Below are 23320 nucleotides of genomic sequence, written 5' to 3'. Positions count from 1 at the left end.
AGTTGTGCCTCTGTTTTATGCAACAAAGCAGTGCACTCCATTTTTCTTAATCGATTCAAGACACGATTAATCACAACTGACCCGCTACACAAAATGAATAAGCTCACTTGGAACAGTATTGTTCTCACTGCCCACTTGGGCAACCATTTCCTTTAGCTGGAATGTGTGTGTTAGTGAGGAAAATATATCTTGAATTCATCCTTTTTACCCAGCAACCAGAAAAAGTATGCACTATTAATGATTGTTGACATCCACTGTTGACAACCATCTGGACAGAAAGTCGCAATTATGTTTCCTCTCACTTTTTCCAGGATAAAACCAGAGTGGTTTCTCCCATCATTGATGTCATCAACATGGACAACTTCCAGTACGTGGGAGCCTCGGCTGATCTCAAAGGAGGTACAGTGCACGATTAGAGAAGGTCGAGTGAGCATGACCTCAACGCGGCAGCATTCAATACGTCCGATGTCAAGTGTACTTTACGGCTGTACTGATACGGTACCAAATAAAGTGTTGTTAGGAACACTTGACGCGCTCCATTCTTATTCAGCCGACTAAGGCTTTCACACTAAAACATAATAACAAAGTAATGTGCACTCAAACAAACTGCAACTTAATGAATGCATTATATATGTGTAGGTTTTGACTGGAATTTGGTGTTTAAATGGGATTACATGACTCTGGACCAGAGACGAGCAAGACAAAGCAACCCTATCGCCCCTATAAAGTAAGACACACACAATATAAAACTTCTCCTACCTCTTGTATAACATTCTGACTAAGATCATTTGCCGTCTTGACCCATACAGGACTCCGATGATAGCAGGAGGTCTATTTGTCATGGATAAGGACTACTTTGAGCTTTTGGGAAAATATGACATGATGATGGATGTTTGGGGAGGAGAAAATCTGGGTGAGTGCAGCTAATGTAAATGTCAGGAATATATAGTATAAGTGCAGCATCAAATCAATAGACTAATGAAGCTCGTTAAAACCTTTTGTTTGGTTTGTAGTAGGCAATAGTATTGGGACATGTGGCCATTAAGTGAAACTATCCTCTTGGGATTCATCCCCCCTTTGCATCTTTTAAAGCTTCCATTCTTCTGGGAACACTTTATATTGTTTGGAATGCAGCCTAGTTCACGTTCTATGTTGTGGTCCATTCCTAAACATATTGCCATAAAGTCATTCTCCCTCTTAATTGTGTTCAAATTAAGTTGGGAATTTGTCTCGAGCTCGCAGCTGTCAGACCGTCGCATTCTCCTGTGATGGGATTTTTAATGAAGTGAGATTGCCCATGCACACATTTATTTGATCACGTATTCCGATGAATAGGATGCCGGCGAGGGAGCCTGACACTGGCGCAACGCCGAAGACATTTATGAGGCGCTGATAGCTCATGTAATAATCCAGTGTTTGTTTATGGGCCCGCCTGTGTTGCGTTTCAGAGATCTCATTTCGTGTGTGGCAGTGCGGCGGAAGTCTGGAAATCATCCCGTGCAGCCGGGTTGGACACGTTTTCAGGAAGCAACACCCCTATACCTTCCCTGGTGGCAGCGGCACCGTTTTTGCAAGGTGACACATGACAAATGATCTTCATGAGTACTTTTTAGGCGGTCAACATTGTAATGTTGGGGAGCGACTATTAGCCGTTAATTAGCTGCTGAAGACCAACATTCAATTACACTCTTAATTTTGAACAGTAACATATTCACACACCTCCATTATATAGCTATTAAGATTTTCTCATCTCATTAGATGAGTGTAATGAATTGTGCAGCCAGTGTCACTGTGTTGCATATTTGAAGCTGTGCAAAATGAGAATTTAATGCTCCGTTCAGTGGGTCAGAAACTGTCACCTTTGCTGGAGAAACTGATACTTACAGTCTGTACGGTGAACTTTGACGCTAGCATGGCCTCCTTTCGGAGGAAATAAATGTTCAAACTGTCAATATTCTTACCTGTCATACAAATATACTTTAATTTAACACTGCATTAGTAAAATATTAACAATAAGGCTGGATTTAAAAAAATCGAATAATCAATACCAAATTGATCTTCCTTTTCGAGCCTGATATCGATTCATGAATCGAATATTTTAATATCTCTTTTTCATATAAAATCATAAGAAAATGTTCTTTGTATCTTATTGTTTTCTTGAAATTTACTGTACACGTCAACTTAAAAGTACTTTCTTACGTTTATGAAAAACTTGACATTGCACTTTAAGATAATTTATTATTTAATAAGAATCATAACGATATTTCCATCTCACCCTTGCTGAAATTATTATACTTCAGCTGTTACTTTCATTATTAAACTAAATAATTTCAGCTGTTACTGCCCCTGCAAAATTGTATCTGGAATTTAATGTTTGTGGAGTTTTTATCATGTCATTGATATTTAAGAAAAATTGATGTTTCATAATTAATCGATATCAGATTGAATTGAACTGAATCGAATTGCAAAAAAATCTAAATCGAATTGATCTGAACTCTTGTGAATCAAAATTGAATCGATTGACAGAATTAGAATTGATACCCAGCCCTAAAACAAAACAATCAATAGTCAGGTTTCCATCCAATTGTTTTGAATTTATTAAGCAAATTTACTGAAAATGTGCAAAACGGGCATGCGACTGCCCGTTTCCATCTGTTCTTCTTTTGCGAATATTGAGAGGGGACTCCGCCGCTGAAGGTGGCGGTATACACCATAGATGTGATCCACCAGTAATTTAAAAGAAGAAGACGACCAGGAAGCAACTGCGCTGTGCGATCACATAAGAGTTTCCTTTTGTAATTCTTGATAAATCGTAGCGTTTTTGGTTTGCTGTTTTCTATCTAAAATAGCATTAATATTCGCTTCTTTAATTAATTCCAAAAATATTTTTGTTTCGAATTTTTTGCGTTTCTATTCAGTTTTATTTTCGCATTTCTTGAAAATTCGAATAAAAATGGGTGGATGAAAACCCAACTAATAATACACATGTATCGTTGAAGACAAGTATGGTAAAATAAATCTTACAGCTTTTATTGTAAATCTCATTGCGTTTCATTTACACAATTTTCCCAGCAGCCACGGTTGCTGAAAATGTAGGATGCAAGGGGACTTTAGTAGTTTTTTCTCTGTATTTAAGTTTTCTCACGCTCTATCACCGTCTCCATGATGGTAAGGGACTGCTGAGCCTCCAAGGCACACTAAGGGCCAGCATTTTAAAACGGATGGCAGTGCTGCGGCCGCTCACGTACTGATGGGGGTCAGTCACAGTTGTCGCTTTCTGTCAAGGCTCCTCTACGGATGAAACATGGACGCTGGGCATCTTTGGAGCGTGTTTGTTACCGTGACAGCATCAAATAAAGCTTCCGTGGTTCTTTCTGGCTAGCTCCTAAATCGGTGTCGTATACACTGCACCCTATTTTACTACGGCGGACAATTTAAAGATCTCGCCGGGGCATTCGCGTTGGCTCATCAACTATCCTGTTATGTCCATGGTGGCCTGGACATAGTTGAAGATGCAGCTTTACTTTCCTTCATACTCTTTATTGAGGCTGCTGATTATTTTGTTGTGTAAAATGCAAAACTCAGGTTAATCTTGTGATGTTTGCCTGCTATGAATTACATCAAGGTCTCATGAAAATTTAACTGAGACATCATCCATGACGGGAAACATTTGCATTAAAAAAAAAAGTCTCACAAAGCCAAAGAAAAAGCAAATAATTAATCCTTTGAGGCTTATTGAATTGAGTGTGTATGTTATGTTGCTGTCTTGTATGATCATACATGAAGTCGGCAATTTTTTTTTTGTGCCGTCCTTGATGTTTCCAGCTGCTGGTGAACATCACTAGATAAATCCTGCAGCAGCACAACATGCCAAAAAAAAAAGAAAAAAAAAGCAACCATTGGAGATGGTGATGAAAAATGGCAACGCGTATGGTGCATCTCATTTGTCGTAATATGCACAGCAGCTGCTTATCACTGATGAAAAGGCCAGACACTCTCTTCGTGTCTGCTGGTAGCCACCCTAGGGAGCAATGAGACGGCCCCAGCTGATGACATTTTGCTTGTTCTTCTGGTCGCTCTTACGTAGTGAGTTTGTGCCGTCATGTTTAAAAAAAATGGGGCCGATCATAGGAAAGAGAAGCTGTTTGCATCGTCTCCTCGGCTAGGAGTGCAAGTGGGTTAGGAAGAACATGTTCAGACATCATCTTTAGAAAGAAACATTCATGCGTGAAGTTATCCTCAAATGAACTCTTTCTTTATAAATATTCTATTGCGTCTGATGTCGTCCCGCCAAACGCAGCGAATTCTAAGTGACTTGCATTCACTACGGACATCTTAGAAAGATGTCAGATGATAGCTTGGGATCATTGTTAAAAGATTTTTATTGGTACACTATCCTTCCTGACACCAAATTCTGAACACCCTCACAATGTACCAATCACAAAATCTGTCTAATAACGTTCACAATGTATTTGTTACTGTGGTTATAGTTTCCGCCACTGTACTGTGTGCCCTTTAATAATCTGTATCAGCAATTTGTATTATTATTTTTTATTTATGTTTTGGTTTGGTTTATTGAACATATGAACACATTGCAAAATAGCCTCTAATAAAAAGTAATGGCAACACTGGGGTATATCCAATTATGCAGGTTTATTTATTTTCCTTTCTGTAAGCAATTACTGGTATACACATTTGGACTATAGGCTATATAAAGCTAAAGCTACCGTACGTATCGTCCACAATATAGCTCAGCTGCCATTAATGTGAATCCAGCTGACTCTGCGTCTAACAGCTGTATGTGACATCATTAGAAAAGAATGTAAATATAGCAAAATAGCTCTGGGCTCCGTGTCAACACTTTGCTGTGCCTGGCAACGCACACTGAGAGCTGTAACTAGAGAAGCAAACAAACGACCCCACTTGACTGTCCAAACAGGGGAATGCTGCCCTTTGATGGCTGTTGAGATATGCAGCACACTTTCATCTTCTCTCTCTTCCGTTCTTTGTCGCCATCTCAGGAACACCAGGAGAGCCGCTGAGGTGTGGATGGATGAGTTCAAGAACTTCTATTATGCTGCCGTTCCCTCAGCAAGAAATGTGCCATATGGAAAGTAAGGGCTCATCTTCAAAACACACCACACTCTTGACATTTAACACACCACATCACATTACCTTTTTAAAACGGATGGCTGATTAGCGCCGGTACCTTTCCACAATTGTGTAGCGGCCAAATGGCTCATTTGAACAGATCACAAGACTGCCTCATGAGTTGAAGTGCTCTTGGGAAGTGTGCTAAAAAATAAATAAAAATCAAAGCCTAATGAAAAGAATTGATGGATATGTGTTTTTTGGTTGTTGTTTTTTTTAGGTGCAAGTATAGTGTAAATTCACAACATTGCCATTTTTGTCATCTTGCTTGGTGATGCAGGAACTCGCTGTACTGGTGAAATGTCACTCCAGTAGTGTGTGATTGCACATAGCCATCACATGTCGCTAACACAAGGGTGTTACACTGCTGCCATAGGGAGACAAAAACTTCAAAAGTAATGGCGCCCCCTTCAGTCTTTGCTTGAAGAATGCATTCATTAGTGTTTGTATATATATATAGATAGATAGATAGATAGATAGATACTGTATTTATATCTATACATACATACATACAATTTATGTGGACAGTCCTAAATTGTGATGCCAAATATTGGTTTTAAACACATGTCTAGTTGGGATTTAATTATATTACATTTAATTGACTTGATCAAAAATAAATTATTTGTCTGAATTTAATATGATTAAGGCCCTAGATTGTAACCATTCACATTTTCGCAACCCCACTAGTCTAAACACGGCATTCTAAATAACTCATTCACTCCCAGCCATTATCACTGAAGCAACCCCCTTCGCTCCAGGCTGTTTTACTGGATTTTGACTGATTTTGCAAGGCCCACAGAATATTGTGTTCTATTGCTTGGAACCTACCAAAAGAAAGATTAGAGTCTCTTCTTTCATCAGGAAAAAAAAAGTATTTTTCAATCTGTTTTCGTCTTGCAGCAATTGGTATTAGAATATAGCTAAGTTTAATAATTATTCACAAATCTGTCGGGAAATCAGCTTGTTTGCATCATGGCCCTGGTTGATTTCTTATACTCTGCTGCCACCTGCTGGCCGTTTTGTAAATACTACGATTGCTTCACCCATTCGCTGCAGTGTAGAGGCTGCTCTATGCTCTAACATAAAAATAAAAAAAAGTATAAATATGTCTTTGTGACATTTAAAATAGAACATATTTATACGATTTTGGGAGCAAATTAGTTAATATTGCGTTTGTGTTATTTGAATTAAGCATCAAAATATACCCAATTTCATCCATCTTAGAGGGCGGCCATTTTGCTACTTGCTGTCCACTGAAAATGTTTGCACAGGACTCAGCTAATGACCCATCGCGGCTCGCCTGTTTTCTGAATTTGGTCATGTGATGTTCCCGAGCTGAGCCATGATTGGTCGTTACCAGAACCCTAAGCAACTGTGATGTCATTGTCGACAAATAGAGGCAAAATGGCCGCCCATTGAGATGGATAAAAAAGGAGTGGATTTTGCTGCTTAATTCATATTCCACAAACACAATATTATTCAGAATGCTGTTTAGACTAGTGGGGAGGCACACACAATGTATTATTGTAAAAAAAAGGGGGTGACTTCCCCTTTTTAGTGCTTTTATAACACATATGTTAAAACTTTAGTTTCCCGTCTTGGCAATTCATTTACTTGCATTTATTGGCTGTGTTTTGTGCTTATTTACGCAACAAAAGCCCTCCAGAGAAACTCCAGATGGATGAAATATTTTGTGACGTTTTCGGAACATTATTGTCATATCTCCCCCTTTTATGCTTGTTTCCTCTGCTGCAGTTACGCCGTGGGCCTCTATAGTCCTTCTCCTCACTTATATAATTGAATCAGTTTTCACCATGAGTGACAAGCCTCTCATCCTCTCTGTCCCTGGTTGTCTCCCTCAGCATCCAGAGTCGTTTGGATATGAAGAAGCGTTTAGCCTGCAAGCCCTTTAAATGGTACCTGGAGAATGTCTACCCTGAGCTGCGGTAAGATGATGACTGTATTTCATTTGGTATGCATGAATGACTCTGTGCTATGGCAGCACAAAACGGTTTGCATTTGATAACTGTTCACACACTATATCGCAGTTCCACCCTTTTGCGTTTCCTCATTATCGTGGATTTTTGCATAAATATTCCAAATGTTTGTGCGCGTGTGTGATTAGTGTCCCAGACCACCAGGACATCGCCTTCGGGGCCTTGCAGCAGGGAGGAAACTGCCTCGACACGCTCGGACATTTTGCTGACGGCGTGGTGGGCGTTTACGAGTGCCACAACGCTGGCGGAAACCAGGTAGCGTTACCACGGCAACACACGCAGGTCAGCATGTCTAAACTTACACTTTAGAGTCACCTTGGGGTCAAACTGGCGCTTAGAGGATGGCGGGTATGTTTTAAGTCAGTCTGAATAAAGTCACACTTAATCATCTCTTTTCTGCAATAAATGTCAACATCATTTACTGTTCTTAGTTTTTTAGCCTGCATCAAATTGAGCGTGCTCATTGCACAGTCTAATAGCCCCTGCAGTCTCAAGGTGACGTTCACATGCAAAATATATGTGGCGTGTGTGTGGGAATACGAGTGTTAAAGTTTGCAGGAATGCAGCGGTGTGTTCAAGGGGAAGTCAATCCCCATATGTTCTATGCAGCTCCACTAGTCTAAATACAGTATTATAGTTAATATTGCGTTAGCAGTATACGAGTTAAGCAGCAAAATCCAGCCGTTTTTATCAATATCAGAAAGCAGCCATTTTGCCATTTGCTGTCGAGTGATAATGACATCACAGTTGTTCTCATGTAACAATCGATCACAGCTCAGCTTCAGAAAACAGGTGAGCTGTGATTGGTCATTGCCTGAGCCCCGAGCAACTGTGATGTCTTCTTCAGTTGACAGCAAGTGGCAAAATGGCCGCCCCCAGAGATGGATAAAAACGGCTGGATTTTGCTTCATAGCTCATATTCCACAAATGTAATATTAATCAGAATGTCATGTTTAGAGTAGTGAGGTCACATATAACATAATACTGTCAAGACATTTTTAAAAGTTTGACTCCCCCTTTAACGTGTGCTTGTCTTTGTTCTTAAAATAGACCCAATGGTGTCCACCCACATTTCTCACAGGAGGAAATTGAAACGTATTTGTCTTTGCCGCATGACATGACACATCATTGTTTTACAACACTGTTGTTAGGCAAAGAAAAAGGCAAAGTGATCATTCTGGATATTTTTTATTTATGCCAACTGACCACATTACGTACATCTGCACAAGCTAATGAAATCTGATGCAATCACACAAATATTTTATAAACTACATAAATGTAGTGCTGTTTTTCAAATAAAAATAAAATAAAAAAATTGCTAAAATGTTTTAGCCCGGAACGGATTAATAGCATTTCCATTCATTTCAGTAGGGAAAGATGATTTGAGGTGCAAATCTTTAGATTTAGGAGCATGGTGAACAAATTAAACTTGTATTGAAAGCACTACTGTATGTACTGTGTACAAAATCAGCTATATTGATAATAATCCCCAATTTTAATTAACACTGTCAGAAATGTATGAATAAATGAATTCTGTTTAACAATGTTTTTATTATTTTAGTTGTAATTTGCAGTGGTCCTATACAACTGCATGGCTTCTAATATTTTGCCACGAAAAACCGCCCTCAGTATGATGGAGTGCAATTCTACACTACTGCAAACTACAACTACTGTAATATGACTCAACCACTCCAATTAAACAGCTCCCACACGTCCATTTCACCCATTCATACTCCATTTAAATTTTAACAACTTTAAATATGCACACTTGTAACCTATTTATTGCATTTTTATTCATAGCTTATTTCATTTTACACTTTAATTTAGTAGCCTGTGGCTTCATGAGGCGCTTTGATGACGATTAAGACTCTTCTTTTGCCCTACTTTTTATGCATATTGTTAAATTAATATTGTACCCCTATGACATTATCTTGAGGTGGATTTTTTTTTGCAACTTTTGGATCTCATTATATTGTGAAGGTTGCCCGTGGGCGTAGAGAGGATAATAATATAATGCAATACTATCTCAACTTTAGCGCCATTACAATTTTGAATGTCTTGAATTTTTTTATTAGGCAGTGCCTACCTTCAATAGGATGAGAACTCAGTATTAAGTATCTTTGAAATTATTTTATGCTGTTCTTTACTGAAGATTATTTGACCACAATTAAAGCTGTATGTTGTGATTATACTGTTTTTTTGCTCAAGGAATGGGCCCTGACCAAGGATAAGTCAGTCAAACATATGGACTTGTGTCTGACAGTGGTAGAGAGAACGGCCGGCTCTCTCATCAAACTGCAGGGCTGTCGAGACAATGACAGCAGACAGGTAAGCTGACACTAAAGTATTACTACACATAACAAATGAAAGGAGCACAAACCAGCACCGTTGGGCAAATGAATCCTTCTTTAATTCATGCTTTAGAATTATATTGAACTAGAAGAGGTGCTTGTGCTTTCAGACCAATTTTTTTAATTATTATTATAGATTTACAGGTAAGCCCACATTTAATTAATTAATACTGTGGCCAAATGTTGATTTATACACTGAAAATTGTGCCAAAAGGTGTCAAAATACTGCAATAGCAATAATCCCTCCTTCCTGGTATCATAGGAGTAACTAACTCTCTGTCGCGACTACAAATAGTATAATTTGTCTAAAAAATTGTTGTGAGCTGAGCTAATATTCCTTCTGCACTCTCTGATAATGAGAGCGGGACTGCCACCTGCTGTCATGGATGTGCAATTACACTTTATTCTATTACTGTACAGCCAAAATAATCAAATAAATAAACATGTTATTCTGAGGTCACCTCCTGGGGCGCCCTTGAGTGACTTTAAATATCACCATATGAAGAAACCATAAATGTTCTGGTTAGAATTAGTAGTTAAAGACAGACCTCTTCAACATGCTGTCCATATTGTGACGTCATGAAATATATATCGACGCCTTCTTAACCCCTTCAGACCCGCATTTTTTCTGCTAGGCTTTTTTTATTATTATTATTTTTACTATTTTTACTTTGACTCTTCCCACATAAAAACAATATGGGGGGAAAAATTGGGGTTGTCTCATGTTTATATTTGTTATAGTGGACGTCAGGATAATATGACTGTAACGCGTTGTAACCTTACAGTTTATATGTAACATTTTTAACATGAACATCATGCAAATCAACTTGCGAGTGTGATTGGTTAGCTAGGATCCAATCATGAACCAGAAATTATGCGTTTTTATTGGTTTAGAAGCACAAATGTGTCATGTCCACTGCAACCATCTATGGGTCCGAAGGGGTTAAAATAATCACCTAGTCATTTTTTCAGATCTTTCAGGAAACACAAAAAATTTAAAATTTGCATAATGAGGGGAGGATTTAGGCCCAAAAAAAGACTTAAGCAATTATTTTAAGAGGGTGACGATATGACACCTAACAATCGTCAGGAAATCGGGAGACTGGAAAGGTCACAGAAAGCCTTAGGAGTGGATATAATTGGAAGTGTATTGGTCGGTTCAAGGATTAAACACCCGTTGTGAATTTTGAGAACAGCAAGTTATGCAAAAAGTCCCGAAACGCTGAACATTCACAAGTTCAGAAAATGCCTAATTAAGTTCACCTCTATTGGGTAGAGTTCATTTTAGGTTCAACCTGAAAATTTAAAAATGTTGATTTATGTCTCTGACAAATTTGACTAAATGGAGTGTTCCAAATGAGGATAAAATGTACACCCTGGAATAGAAACAAGGTAAGAATCATTTTTGAGCAGCCAAGGTTTCCTCCATGTTCCACTTTGCAGTCGCTGGTCCACAGTTATTGATCAAACTGCTCCCCGCTCAGCCGTGACATGTCTTGAAATGTCCACATTGCAAACCACTCATTGTGTGCTGTCTCTGCCTTGCCGCATGAGCAGAAATGGGAGCAGATTGAGTCCAACTCGAAGCTTCGTCACGTGGGCAGTAACCTGTGTCTTGACAGCCGCAGTGCCCGCATGGGTGGGCTCACTGTGGAGGTGTGCAGCCCCAACCTGAGCCAGCAGTGGAAGTTCACCCTCAATTTGCAATCCTAGGGGACAACACCGCCACTAGACATCGTTACATACCAACTGACTTTAAGAAGAAGAAGTAGAAGATGTCGACTGCAGGAGAAAGACAAATAGGATGGATGAATGAATCCATCTTGCTCCTTCCTGCCCAGGGGTCTGAGGTCATTTCTATACCACCACTCTAACCCTCCAACATACAGACTGGCGGAGGGCCTTTGTAGACCTTAAACAGGAAACTGACCATATTTAGTGAGAGGACCAGTGCTGGCGACGATGATGATGATGATGATGATGATGATGATGATGATGATGATGATGATGAGGGGGATAAAAGCGATGAAGGCTTTCTATCCAACTACTACATACCTCAGTGTTTTTCTCATTGATGGTTCGGGAGGCAAAATAACGTGAATTCTTTGAGTCGTTTGTTTTCTTGAATGCTGGTGAAAATGAACTTGAGTGTTTTTATTTTATTTTATTTTGAATATTTTAATTACAGTTAATTTGTGGAAGTTTGCAGGAGCGTTTTTTGTTTTTTAGAAAACAAAAACAAGGTTTTTCAAACCGAGCCAGAACTGTTGAATTGGAGGAAAACAACGCTTTTGTTTTTGTTTTTTTTTCCTTATGTTGAATCTCATCGGTTTACAGGATCAGCAGAGATGAGTTGGATAAAAAATTTTTTTTTAAAAGTCTACTAATCTCTCCCCCCCACAAAAGTTGAAGAGGAGATTCCCCACAACAGGCAGCGAAGCTCTGAATTCTCGGAGAACATGGAGTACCACGTTGAGGAGTTGTGCTCTCTCCTCAGGCTGTAGCACTGGCTGCTGCACTTTAGCATCCTTCTTTTTGTCTTTAAAGCAACAACACACCACAAAGCTCTTAGCAGCCTATTTTTGTTTACTTCTTTTTTCTCTCTTAAGCAAATTGAAGAAGAAAAAAACTGCAAGGACAATGAACTCTAGAGGATTCAAGTATTTTCTTTACTCTTGCTGCTCTTCGGCTACTCCCTCGGGAGCGCCTCCGTTTTATACGATTTCTGTTTGCATTGTGTTTTTAGTTTGCGCAGCACATCAGACTGAATTTGTGTTATTTACTTGTTGGGGCGGTTTCTCTCGAGAGGTAACAGGAATAAATAGTGGAACTTCTATTATCTCCACCTATTAGTTTCTCAATGGTAGCTGTGACCCGAAGCACCGCGCACTTGGTAAGAAGTGTTTGTCCAATTGATTTATTGTATCCCACCGGGAGAACTCGAACCACATCCACAGCGCCATGTTAAGTAAAACGAACACTGGTTAAATTCTTATTTGGATTTTATTTCAATTGTGTGTGGGGTTTTTTTTAGTAGTACTTTTATTCTTAACATGGGAAAAACTATCATTTTTTGGTGACGTTATGACAGATACTACTATTATTAATATGAATTAGCATTTAATTTTGGCCTGACTTTTGATGGAGCTTGCTATTTTGTTGAACAATGATTTACGGTACATATTCTTGCTGTCCGATGACATCACAAACCATTTAAGAACTTAAATTAAGCACCAAACGCAACCATAATGTATTGTATTTCATCTTTGGCAATGTTTACATAGACTTGTAAGGAACGTCTGCATCCGAACCTGGCCATTCTTGTGTAACAAGTTTCCACAAAGCACACAATGTCATCAAAGTATTAACATTTTCAGTTGTAAGGGGGGGGGGGGACAACACTTTTAGACAGTAGTTTGACAATTTTTTTTGTATTGACAGATAGGGCATGTTTTTAAATTTGAGTGCTTCCGACAGCACATTTAATATCCAGCCACCATCAATTCACATTGGTTTCTTTGCAGTGGAAGGAAAATATAAGATGGCGACCGTAAGCTGCGTTTCCAACTATAAGAACAAGGAAAGACAATTTATTAGGTACAGTCATGTTTTGTGCTCACCTTTTCTGCAATTGCAAGTTATGTGGAGAACAAATGTTTTTCCTCGGGCAAAGTGGTTGTATATCAAATTAGAGGCACATGATGGGCCTAGAGATAACTGATTTAAAACATATATATATCAATTGCAAACTCCCTAATTATTAATATGTCTTCCTTATTTCGAGCTGCACACATCAGATTCAGTTCCCCAAAAAATATTGCTTTGTCAAACTGTGAAATCATGAAGCTTGCTTAATTAAAAAGAAAGCGATATTGTGTGACTCCGATACAAATAGAATTGTGGAGGTGTTGTCTGTTGTGAAGAACTTTTCTAGTGATGGATGGAGATACTCATTGAAAATTAAAAACAAAACAAAAACGTTTTGCCTGGTTAGATAGCTCCACACTTAATGATGCATGTGGGTTTACGAGGTGGTCCTCGGACAGCAATGCACGTGTATCATAAACAATTGTTACCTGCTATAATACACTTTTATACAATTAACCGGATAAAGAATTCAAATCAAAAACCCAAAAATTCTGCCCTCTTGAGAAAAAAAATAACTAGCTTTATTATTATTTCTCCAGCTTTCTCTCCTCTTCTAACTTTTTTTTTTTTTTTTTTAATATAACTAAGTTTCCGTCTTCGGCCAATTTTGTTGTGTCTTAAACTTCAGTTGAGGCGACTATGCTGACACTGCAGCTGCTTGCAGAGTCTATCCTGACACTTGATAGGCTTCTGCGCTGGGCTGCCAGCACCCATGGGTGCCAGGGCAGACACAGAGCTTGGTTGTGAGGAAGAGCCCTGTTGCAATGGTGACTGTACTGTACTCAGAAGACCCAAATGTTAGTTAATTCGGGGGTTTAAACCTCAGGTGACGTTTTGAGAGGCTCATTTTGTTTGGACAACTGCAAAAATGTTTTATTTTGTCTTAATATTTGTATGCTTACGATATAGAGTCAAGATTTTAGACTACCAAACAAACAAAGTGTTATCAAGTATTAGCAACTCTTCAAAGCAGTCACTTTGTTTATTATTGTGTTGTCATGCAACCCCCCAGCCCCACCCCACACATACACAAGAGTTGAAATTCTACATTAAAATGAAGAAAGTGTCGTTGCCATGCTACCGTGTGTTCAGTATTGTGCATATTTCTTCACATTTGTAATGTTTCATGCATTGTACTGAAGAATAGAAAATGTTTAGGTTTTTTTTTGTATACAGTGGCCTCTACTGCAGTACAGTAGCAACTGGAGGGGTTGAAAATGCCGTTTTGCGGATAATATATTGTCCAAACAGGGTGGGAACTTGCATCCCGTAATGGCTTTCCCACGAGAGGATTTGAGCCGGTCCGCCATGGCGTTCTAAAATCATATATTTGATTGCCTCAAATGTCATAAAAATAAGGTGGCCTTCGGTGGACTTTTTCAAAACTCAAATGGGCCCTGATAAAAAAGCGGTTCCCTACCTGTGTACTAAAATCAATGATGCGCCACCAAAGAGTTTCAGGCTTCATTATTAATAGCTGATGCTTTTATGGACTGTTGTCTCTGCTCAGCCACTTGGAACCAAACTGCACATATCTGAGTTACCATGGCAACACTAGTGTTATTTTCAACCAGAACGTTTGAACTCAATGCCATTCCTATAAAAAGAGAACACAATCCCAATGATTTGATGATTGAATGTTTACATCTTAAGCACGTTGTGCCAAAGTTTCTTCGTGTTGTTTTGTTTTTTTTTTCTGTATGAGACTGAATGAGAACAGTTTTCCACAGGGTATAAACCTCTCAGCTTCCTGATTTAATGTCTAAACATTCGTGACAAAAACATCCAAAGCATGCATCAAAAGTTTTCAAGTGATGCGTGACTGAATGCAAGCGAAAGTGTAAAAATCAAGTTTCAGATTCTATTAGTTCATTTTTATGTCCACAATTTTTTTTTAATCACTATTACATTAGCATCCATTTTAATTTACCAACCTTTAGGTATTAGAATATGACTTGGGTCAGGACACGTCTCACATGCTTGAAGTCTCGACAACCGATAATAACAAAAAAGTGAAAGGACATGAATATTATGTTTGATGCATTGTCATCCCATGTGTAAAAGTGTATATTTTTGTATATACAGACATCCTAATGTACACGATGTACATATATGAACAGTGTACTTAGCCCCAGGTTGCTAGCAGGTTTTGTTTTTGTCACACTGTGCAGCGCTTCTAACTGTTCCCTCTTTTATAGACACTGCAAACTTTGAATGAGGAGAAATGATTAACTTAAATAAATGCATTTATATAGAAAAATTAAACAGACTCCAGTATTTTGGTGTGTGTCCCTTATCTCACCGAAGCTCCTTGTGCTTTTTAATTTTCATAACATCATTAATAATGTACATTTCCTTTCCATAAAGTTTTCATTCCGCATGAGTCTCGAATTATTTAAATTGTATTACTTTTCAAACTTTCAAAAACCTACTTATTGGATGCTGTGTCATTTATTGTGTGGATTCACTTGTAAACCAAATTGAACCTTAAGCACAGTATTCCAATGTAGGAATCAGGATTCAGCCCTTTTGCTGTTTCTCTATAGTCATTTTCTTACAATTTGATCAATAACAATACAGACAGACACTTGAAAAATTTGCATAAACTTGTTCTAAACTTAATCCACACTTTTTTTTATGCCCCCTTGGTAATATATGTGAAAATGTCTCCCACGCTTGAAATCCTAGTTTCAAAAAGTTCTTGAAATGACCCCAAAAGGCCCAAACACACCTCCAAGATGACCACGACCATGCGAAAAGGCTGAGGGTAAAAGTGATGGACTGGCCATGCATGTCTCCACACCTAAACCCTATTGAACATCTCTGGGGCATCCTAGAAAGAGGAGTGTACGGTCTTGATTGAATACCCGCCAACTCTGATGTTGTCATGGAGAAGTGTAAGAGGATTCCACTTCTGGTTAACTCCATACCTTAAGGCCGTGCTGGAAATTTGAAGGTGAACACTAACTACTTTTCAGTGTGTTTACCATCTGCAGAAATGAGTGGTGTGTACTGTTGTATTGTCATCTGTCCACCAGGTGGGGTAAACGTACCAGCGGGATAAGTATTGCGCCACAGAAGAAGAAGCATCGTCACAAGCCTGAAGCTGATCTCAGTCAAGTGAGTAGCAAAGACCACACAAAATCGTACCGTACAGGGAACCATGAAGAACGAAGGCATAGAAGGGACGGAGCGGTTTGTTAGCCCGGACAGGGGCCGAGGTCTCCGGGCGTTGAGGGACTTCGCGTTGGGAGAGTTGGTGTTCGCATGTCCAGCTTACTCGTACGTGCTGACCGAGAGCGAGCGAGGAGCCCACTGCGAGCACTGTTTCACCAGGTAACACTCCTCTTCCTACACTCCCTAATGTTTATTATTTATTTTAAATGAATGTTTATTATTTATTTTAAATTAATGCTTTCTTTAAAAGTTACCCGTGTGTCGCATGTCAACGCTTTAGGCTAGGTTGTGGTTTCAACCTCTGGACGCCCACCTAGCTTCATTAAATAGGTCATGCACTGCACTGTATTCGCTCAAAATTTAACACTGCAGATACTACAAAGATGAAAGATAACAACCACAACGGATCACATGTAACTGTCATTTTGAGACGTTCACTCACTCGCGTACGCGTGTTAAACGCCATATCCGACCTAAGCAACCTCTCATTCATTAGACCGAAATCAACCTTTCAATGTACACTTGTTGTATCTTGCTGATATAATTTCTTCCAACTTGGACAGGCATCGCGTGGCGCTCCACACACATTTTTATACTGTACTTATACTTTATTAACAAACATTTCCGCATAGTTCAACTTGATTCATTTTTGCACATCTTGGTAAAATTTTAGTTAATTTGAGCAAGAATTTGCTATTAAGTTACGAAATTCAGATTTTTTGCCCAAATCACAAAATGAGCGTGTTTGTTTATTAAAAAGGTTCCTTACTAGGGGGGTTGGAAAAATGAAGTGTAAGAGAAACCGGGCCATCATTCAATTAATTTCTACAGCATTGTCTTTTAATTCAATTCTGCCTCTCACACGTGCTACATGAAGGTTTGTGGAGCAGTGAAAGGTTATAGTGCTAAATATAGTTGCCCATGTGTCCCAGCAGGGCAGGAGAAGAGAAGGCTAAGGGTGCATGTGTTGTACATTCGCTTCAGTCCATTCAATCGAGGATTTAAAAAGTATATGTATTTTTTTAATCCCAACAGAGCAGAGATGCAGAAGAGAGATTTTAAGTGTGTGTGACTGTGTGTCCATTATTCAATAAAATACATGTCAGCTTAGTTCTGTCAGTACAAACACACGAACGTCAACACATCAATAATGTGTTGTATTTATTCCAGAAAAGAAGACCTTTTTAAATGTGGCAAATGTAAACAGGCCCACTATTGCAACATTGACTGCCAGGTAATTCCCATTACTTGCTGTACATACACACATTTATATGTCACAATCGCAGGGTTACTTACTGTGTTTCTGTATGCACGCAGCGAGGGGATTGGCCCATGCACAAGCTGGAGTGTGTTGCCGTGTGTGCCTACGGGGAGAACTGGTGTCCCTCAGAGACGGTCAGATTGGTGGCCAGAATCATCATGAAGCAGGTAGCGTGAAAATTAGCTGCTCATCACCAAGATAGGCAGATAAATACATATATACGTATGGAGCCCAACCAATTTTAAATGCGCCTATTTACAAAATAAAGGTTGGGATTTATTTTCTTTTTTCTTTTTTTTTTTGCTTCTCCACTGCCATCAGTGTACCGGTGATGAACATATAACTGAAAGTTGAACTCATTGTGATGTAGAGAAGTGGTACATTATATTTGAGACAAAGAAGAAATAAGAGACAAATAAATAATCATTAAAAAGAGAATCTGGTAGGAATACAGATTCCAGAATGAATTATGTTGGACCTTTTAAAGCTTCTCCTCATTCAAATCAAGTTCAATGCCTGCAAATCCCTACTGCTGCTCTCCAGCTGCTGTTGCAAGCAGCTGCATGTCATTGGAAATGTTTTGAAAAATGAGCTCACCGCAAAGTTTTTTTGGTGTTTTTTTTTTGTTTTGTTTTACAACAGCTGGTTCATTATATTCTTTTTCACTTTTGGATTCATGTCATGTTTGCAGAGAGTCACAACAGAGCGCACGCTGTCAGAAAGACTGCTGTTACTCAAAGAGTTTGAAGCACGTGAGTATGGATGTGCTTGTCTGACATATGAACCACCACTTGGCAACGTTTCAAAAAAAAACCCATTTTGGCCATTTTTATGTAATCCTGCTCCTAAACGAACCAACACAAGAGATACTTGTTCCTCTTGCCCTTGCACATTTGTGCTTAGCATATTAAGTATGCAGTAGTTCTTCATAACCTACTTAGCGTCAGCCGCAATACAAAATGACTGACTGTGTTCTTAGTTACATCTACAAAGCAGTTTTAGTTACACAGTAAATTGTATTAGCGGACTCCACTGTAGCCTCCGGTTTCTCTTTCTCTCGCTTTCGTTCGCTCCAAATATTCACCACACTGGGACTCAAATCCCAAGACATCCTAATGCTGTAATTTCATGTTCTCTGCAAAACGTTATTCGCACTGTGCCCTCGAGCGTGTTAATCAGGGATGATATAGTTCAACATGCGCTTGCAGGAATGATTTCTTTTGTTGTTGTTGTGTTTTCTAGCACAGACTTGTTCGCTTGTTTTTAAGTTGCTCCATTTGCTGCCGTGTCTGTTGGGCACCAGCTGCTGCCATTTGTGTGCATTTGTGTGACTGACAATGTCACATGGCATCCCTCAGCTCAGCAGCGTGCTCGAATGCAACGCCACTTAATTGCAATGCTGCGATCATGCTGGATGTTTTTTTGGAACACAAACTCCCGTTATCGTGTGTGGCCTTGTTTGTGTTTTATGTCATATTATTGCCACAGTCGCATGTGATGTGACAATAACCCCAATCAATAATAATTCTATCATTTGTCTTTCCCTGTCATCTCATTTTCAGATTTAGACAAAATGGACAGTGAGAAGGACGAAATGAACCAGACAGACATCGCCGCCCTGCACCACTTCTACGGCAAGCACATCAGCAACATCCCGGATGATCAGGCTCTCACTGAGCTCTTTGCACAGGTCTGTTACCTCACTTATTGTATACAATGTTGCATTTACCAAACACAGACTTGATGGTGCTTTTTTTTCTTTTTTAATCTGGCTTGCCTCAAGTAATGTTATGAGAGACTTGTCAGTTGTATTCACGGCTGCTGTCGTCTTTCTGTTGCTGTTACTTTTTGTGTGCAGGTTAATTGCAACGGTTTCACAATAGAGGATGAGGAGCTCTCACATTTGGGATCGGCTGTTTTTCCAGAGTAAGTAGGTCAGCAGTGGTTTGTCCAATCTTTTCCTCGTTCAGTCATGAACAGCAGTTCTCTAGATAGTAGCCATTGTCCAGCTCGTCATTCCTGGGAATGTTCACCACCGTTTCATGCTTTCTGAATTGCTGGAGTCTTGACTTTGTGCTGTCAACGACTTTATTTCTCATCTGTTCTTGAATTTCTTTGCCTCGTGGCGTTCTGTTGTAGCGTTTTGAGATGTTTTGCCCGACTTCATCTTGTTAAGACCGTTTCTATTCAGGTGATTTCTTGACTGAACGTGTCTGGACTAAGTAAATGGGGCTTGGATGTGGTTGGTGAAAATGAACTGGAAAAATGTGATTGAATAAAAATACATGAATTTCATGATTTAACAAGAGGGGCAAATATGACATGAGGTAGATGTTCCTTCCCTGGCCATTGTCCACTCAATCTACTGATGTGATTCCCTCCAGTGTCGCACTGATGAACCACAGCTGCAGTCCAAATGTCATTGTCACCTACAAAGGCACAGTGGCCGAAGTGAGAGCTGTGAAAGGGATCAGCCCGGGAGAGGAGGTAAGCATCCACTCGCTCGTGTACTCCCATCGCATCGATTCCAAATCCACTTATTGTTTGTTGTCTTTGCTTAGATCTTCAACAGTTACATCGACTTGCTCTACCCGACAGAGGACCGCAAGGAAAGGTTGTTAGAGTCCTACTTCTTCACATGCCAGTGTACAGAGTGCACGGCCAAGTCAAAGGTACGAGTGGAAAAGAGTAGACTTTATCCAGTGTAAACTTTGGGATGGGCCCTCATTCACATTTAACACGCTGTATGACTGAGTTGTTATGCTTAAAGACGAGTGTGTTGGAATAAAATAAATGATGGTGCTAATACACAATTCCAAATAATGTGATGACTAAAAAATGTATTTGTAATTGCTCAAAGCACTAATAATTAGGAGGAAGATCCCATGATACAAAACGATGTTCCTCTCTCTTTCCTCAATAGGACAAAGAGAAGATGGAAATCCGGAAGCTGAGCTCCGGAGCACCTGAGCCAGAGGAAATCCGAGCAATGGTCAAATACGCCAAAAATGTCATTGAGGAGTTCAGGAGAGCAAAACATTACAAGAATATCCTCTTCTTCTTTTTTTCCTCACTCATCCTCACATTTGTTGCTTTTTGTTCTTAAATAAGTCAGTGAACTTCACTTGTTGTGACTCCTTGACTGTTTCGCTGGCACGCCCGAGCGAGCTGCTGGAGATGTGCGAACTCAGCCAGGAGAAGATGGCCGCCACATTTGCAGACACTAACGTCTACATGCTGCACATGATGTATCAGGCCATGGGCGTCTGCCTCTACATGCAGGACTGGGACGGAGCCATGAACTACGGGGAGAAGATCATACTGCCATACAGGTATAAACACTTTAAGGAATTATTACTCTTCCTACTTTTTGTTCCTTTGCATCTGTGTACGAGCCACAACAATGGGTTGTATTCTAATGAGATCCAATGCAGGAGCTGTATCAAAAATGCTGCCTGAGAACTGCACTGGCAGAGAGGCGTCTGTTGGTTAGAGTGTGCAAGTGTACCTAATGAAGTGGCCAGTGATTTAAAAAAAAAATAATAATAAAAAAAACTGATGACATTGCTCTCTCCGCAGTGTGCACTACCCGGCCTACTCTCTGAATGTGGCGTCCATGTATCTGAAGCTGGGTCGCTTGTATTTGGGCTTGGAGAAGAAGAAACAAGGAGTCAAAGCTCTCAAGAAGGTATTGTAAACAAACTTTGGTCTGCTGGTATAAAGAAATGTAGAGAACAGTTGGAAATAAATGCTCCGGAGGGGAGGGGAAAGCAACATGTGATGTCACTGTCTTTTGTGTAGGCATTGGCTATCATGGAGGTGGCGCATGGGAAAGATCACCATTATGTTGCAGAAGTCAAACGGGAAATTGAGGAGCAGAAATAAAAAGAAAAGGGCATCAAGAAATGAGGAGAGGAAAGCACACACCGTGACTGCATGGCAAGCGTCTTTCTTTCACCGACATCTCCTTCGGTAAGGATTTACTGTCATCTCTTCAAATTTCGTCTGAAGACGACTGCAAGCACCTTCATCAGCTGTCTCGTCACTGGCACACTTAAAAGAAACATTATTTCCAAAGATTTCATTTTTGGTCTTGTCGTGAGCTTTTTTTTCTTCTTTTTTTTGCTTTCAAAATCATTTTATAACATGAGGATTTTGACTCTGCCTTGCAAGATGCCTTTTGGACAAGACAGACGTCTTTTGTCTCAACTGAACTATATTCAAACCTGATTTTATTTTGTGTCCTTGTCTTTCCTTTAAACTGTTTCATTTACTACACATCAGTGTTTCTTGCGTCTTTAAATAGTTTGAAATAGGATCTAAAGGCTGATCATATATCATCGGGGACTCTGTAGCAACAAAAGAGAAAATGCAAACAATTGCTCCTTGCTCAGTGTTTAGCTTGTTTGTCATGTTCTACTGGACGGTAAAAGACATGCATGTTTTATTGTTGTTTTTTATGTATGAGTCTTGTTGACCAAAAATACCACGGGCTTTAGTGCATTGTCTGTTCTGAGTGGGCAATCATCAAGCACAACATTAAGTACAACTGCACTACATCACGACACGAAACACTTCCAAGTAAGTATTGTTGTATTTGGACATGTCAATCAAATTTGAGCTTCATCTTTGTAAAGTCAGATAGTCTGACACTGTTTTTTTGGAGTTGTGCATAATGAAGTGTCCCTTGAGGGAGTATTTACCAGAATTAAAAACTGTTATTGTAATATATGCTAACCTGAGGCCAGCAAAACTGTAGCTGTTTTGGCTGTTTGTCAAGCCACAACAAACGGTATTTATTATTTATGAAGCTGAATATTCAACCAGGATGTCATTTTGTTGTAGTTGGCTCTTTTCTTCTTTTGCATGCATCTTAACAATTAAGTTGAACTGCTTGGAATGGAAGCTTGCAATTTAACTTTGAATGAGTGATTTTTGGGGAAAAAAATATTTTTATTTTCTGCACCTGATGACTAGAATACAAAGAATATATGACTTCTACTAAAATGCAGGATTTATGTTGTACTCAAATGTTAAATTAAGATGATGTCATTAGTGGCAAACTTCAGTTTTGTTTGTTTTTGTCAGTCTTTCGATGGCCGGCATGTTTCTGTAGCCTTTCAGCTTTTCCTCTTTCTATTATGGGTCCAGCTTACCTGTTGTCATGAGGTGTCACAGTCGGTAGCAACTTCTACACACAGGTGAGGTGACATCGACTTTCTGGAAATAAACTAGTAGTACTACTATTAGTAGTACTATTACTAGTATAAAGTCAGGTATGACTCGATAAGCTGTCCTGCTGCTATGCAGAAATTACATTCAAGGGCTGTTGGTGATTAAGTATCACTTAGTTTAAATGCTCCTCTTTTCCAGTGATGTCATAAAACAAGACAACGCCTGGCCCAATCAATACACTGTACATTCTGCATGAACAAAAGTATTTTGGCTTCATTTAACAAACTGCTACTATGTCAGGCATGAATGGTTATATGGAATGCACACATAGAAAACCTATTTATGTACCCTGTCAATGAATTCCAATAAATATATCATTATGGCCCTCATTTACAATCAGGATTGACTGTTTATTTGTTTGCAATAACTCAGCAGTTACCATATAGTTATATTAAAACACATTATGTACATGGAGTCAAATTTTTGGGTAATATATTTGAATTACGTTTCCTGAATGTCAATATGATATTAACATAGCTGTACCGATACACTTTAGTAAA

General features: G+C 39.2%; 2 protein-coding genes across 3 annotated transcripts in view; both read left to right on the top strand.

The window, feature by feature from the left end:
• The window catches only part of galnt2 (UDP-N-acetyl-alpha-D-galactosamine:polypeptide N-acetylgalactosaminyltransferase 2), a 53924-nt gene extending 38512 nt beyond the window's left edge, over positions 1-15412 (top strand). Inside the window, exons 8-16 of one of the 2 annotated variants that reach the window (XM_086071006.1) lie at positions 312-399; positions 640-727; positions 810-913; positions 1449-1575; positions 5022-5114; positions 7014-7097; positions 7277-7430; positions 9357-9476; positions 11057-15412. In XM_086071006.1, coding sequence (XP_085927132.1) covers positions 312-399; positions 640-727; positions 810-913; positions 1449-1575; positions 5022-5114; positions 7014-7097; positions 7277-7430; positions 9357-9476; positions 11057-11212 — 1014 coding nt within the window. In that variant the 3' untranslated portion in view covers positions 11213-15412. The remainder of the gene's footprint in view (positions 1-311; positions 400-639; positions 728-809; positions 914-1448; positions 1576-5021; positions 5115-7013; positions 7098-7276; positions 7431-9356; positions 9477-11056) is intronic. The other variant, XM_086071007.1, reaches the window with a different exon arrangement.
• An 810-nt stretch (positions 15413-16222) lies between these two features.
• Positions 16223-23149, top strand: smyd2a (SET and MYND domain containing 2a). The gene is made up of 12 exons (XM_086072233.1): positions 16223-16483; positions 17495-17558; positions 17642-17752; positions 18277-18337; positions 19148-19275; positions 19444-19511; positions 19970-20072; positions 20147-20257; positions 20509-20632; positions 20743-20917; positions 21165-21273; positions 21387-23149. Exons 1-12 carry the CDS (start codon positions 16311-16313, stop codon positions 21468-21470), a joined length of 1311 nt encoding a protein of 436 aa, XP_085928359.1. The 5' UTR covers positions 16223-16310; the 3' UTR covers positions 21471-23149.
• Positions 23150-23320: the final 171 nt, after the last annotated feature.

The sequence above is a fragment of the Leptonotus elevatus genome, chromosome 3, assembly GCF_054856555.1.
Source record: "Leptonotus elevatus isolate MCC_2025b chromosome 3, RoL_Lele_1.0, whole genome shotgun sequence".
In the NCBI taxonomy this organism is placed as follows: domain Eukaryota; kingdom Metazoa; phylum Chordata; class Actinopteri; order Syngnathiformes; family Syngnathidae; genus Leptonotus; species Leptonotus elevatus.
The sequence above is the reverse complement of the archived record's forward strand: the minus strand, read 5'-3'. Positions and strand labels throughout refer to the sequence as shown.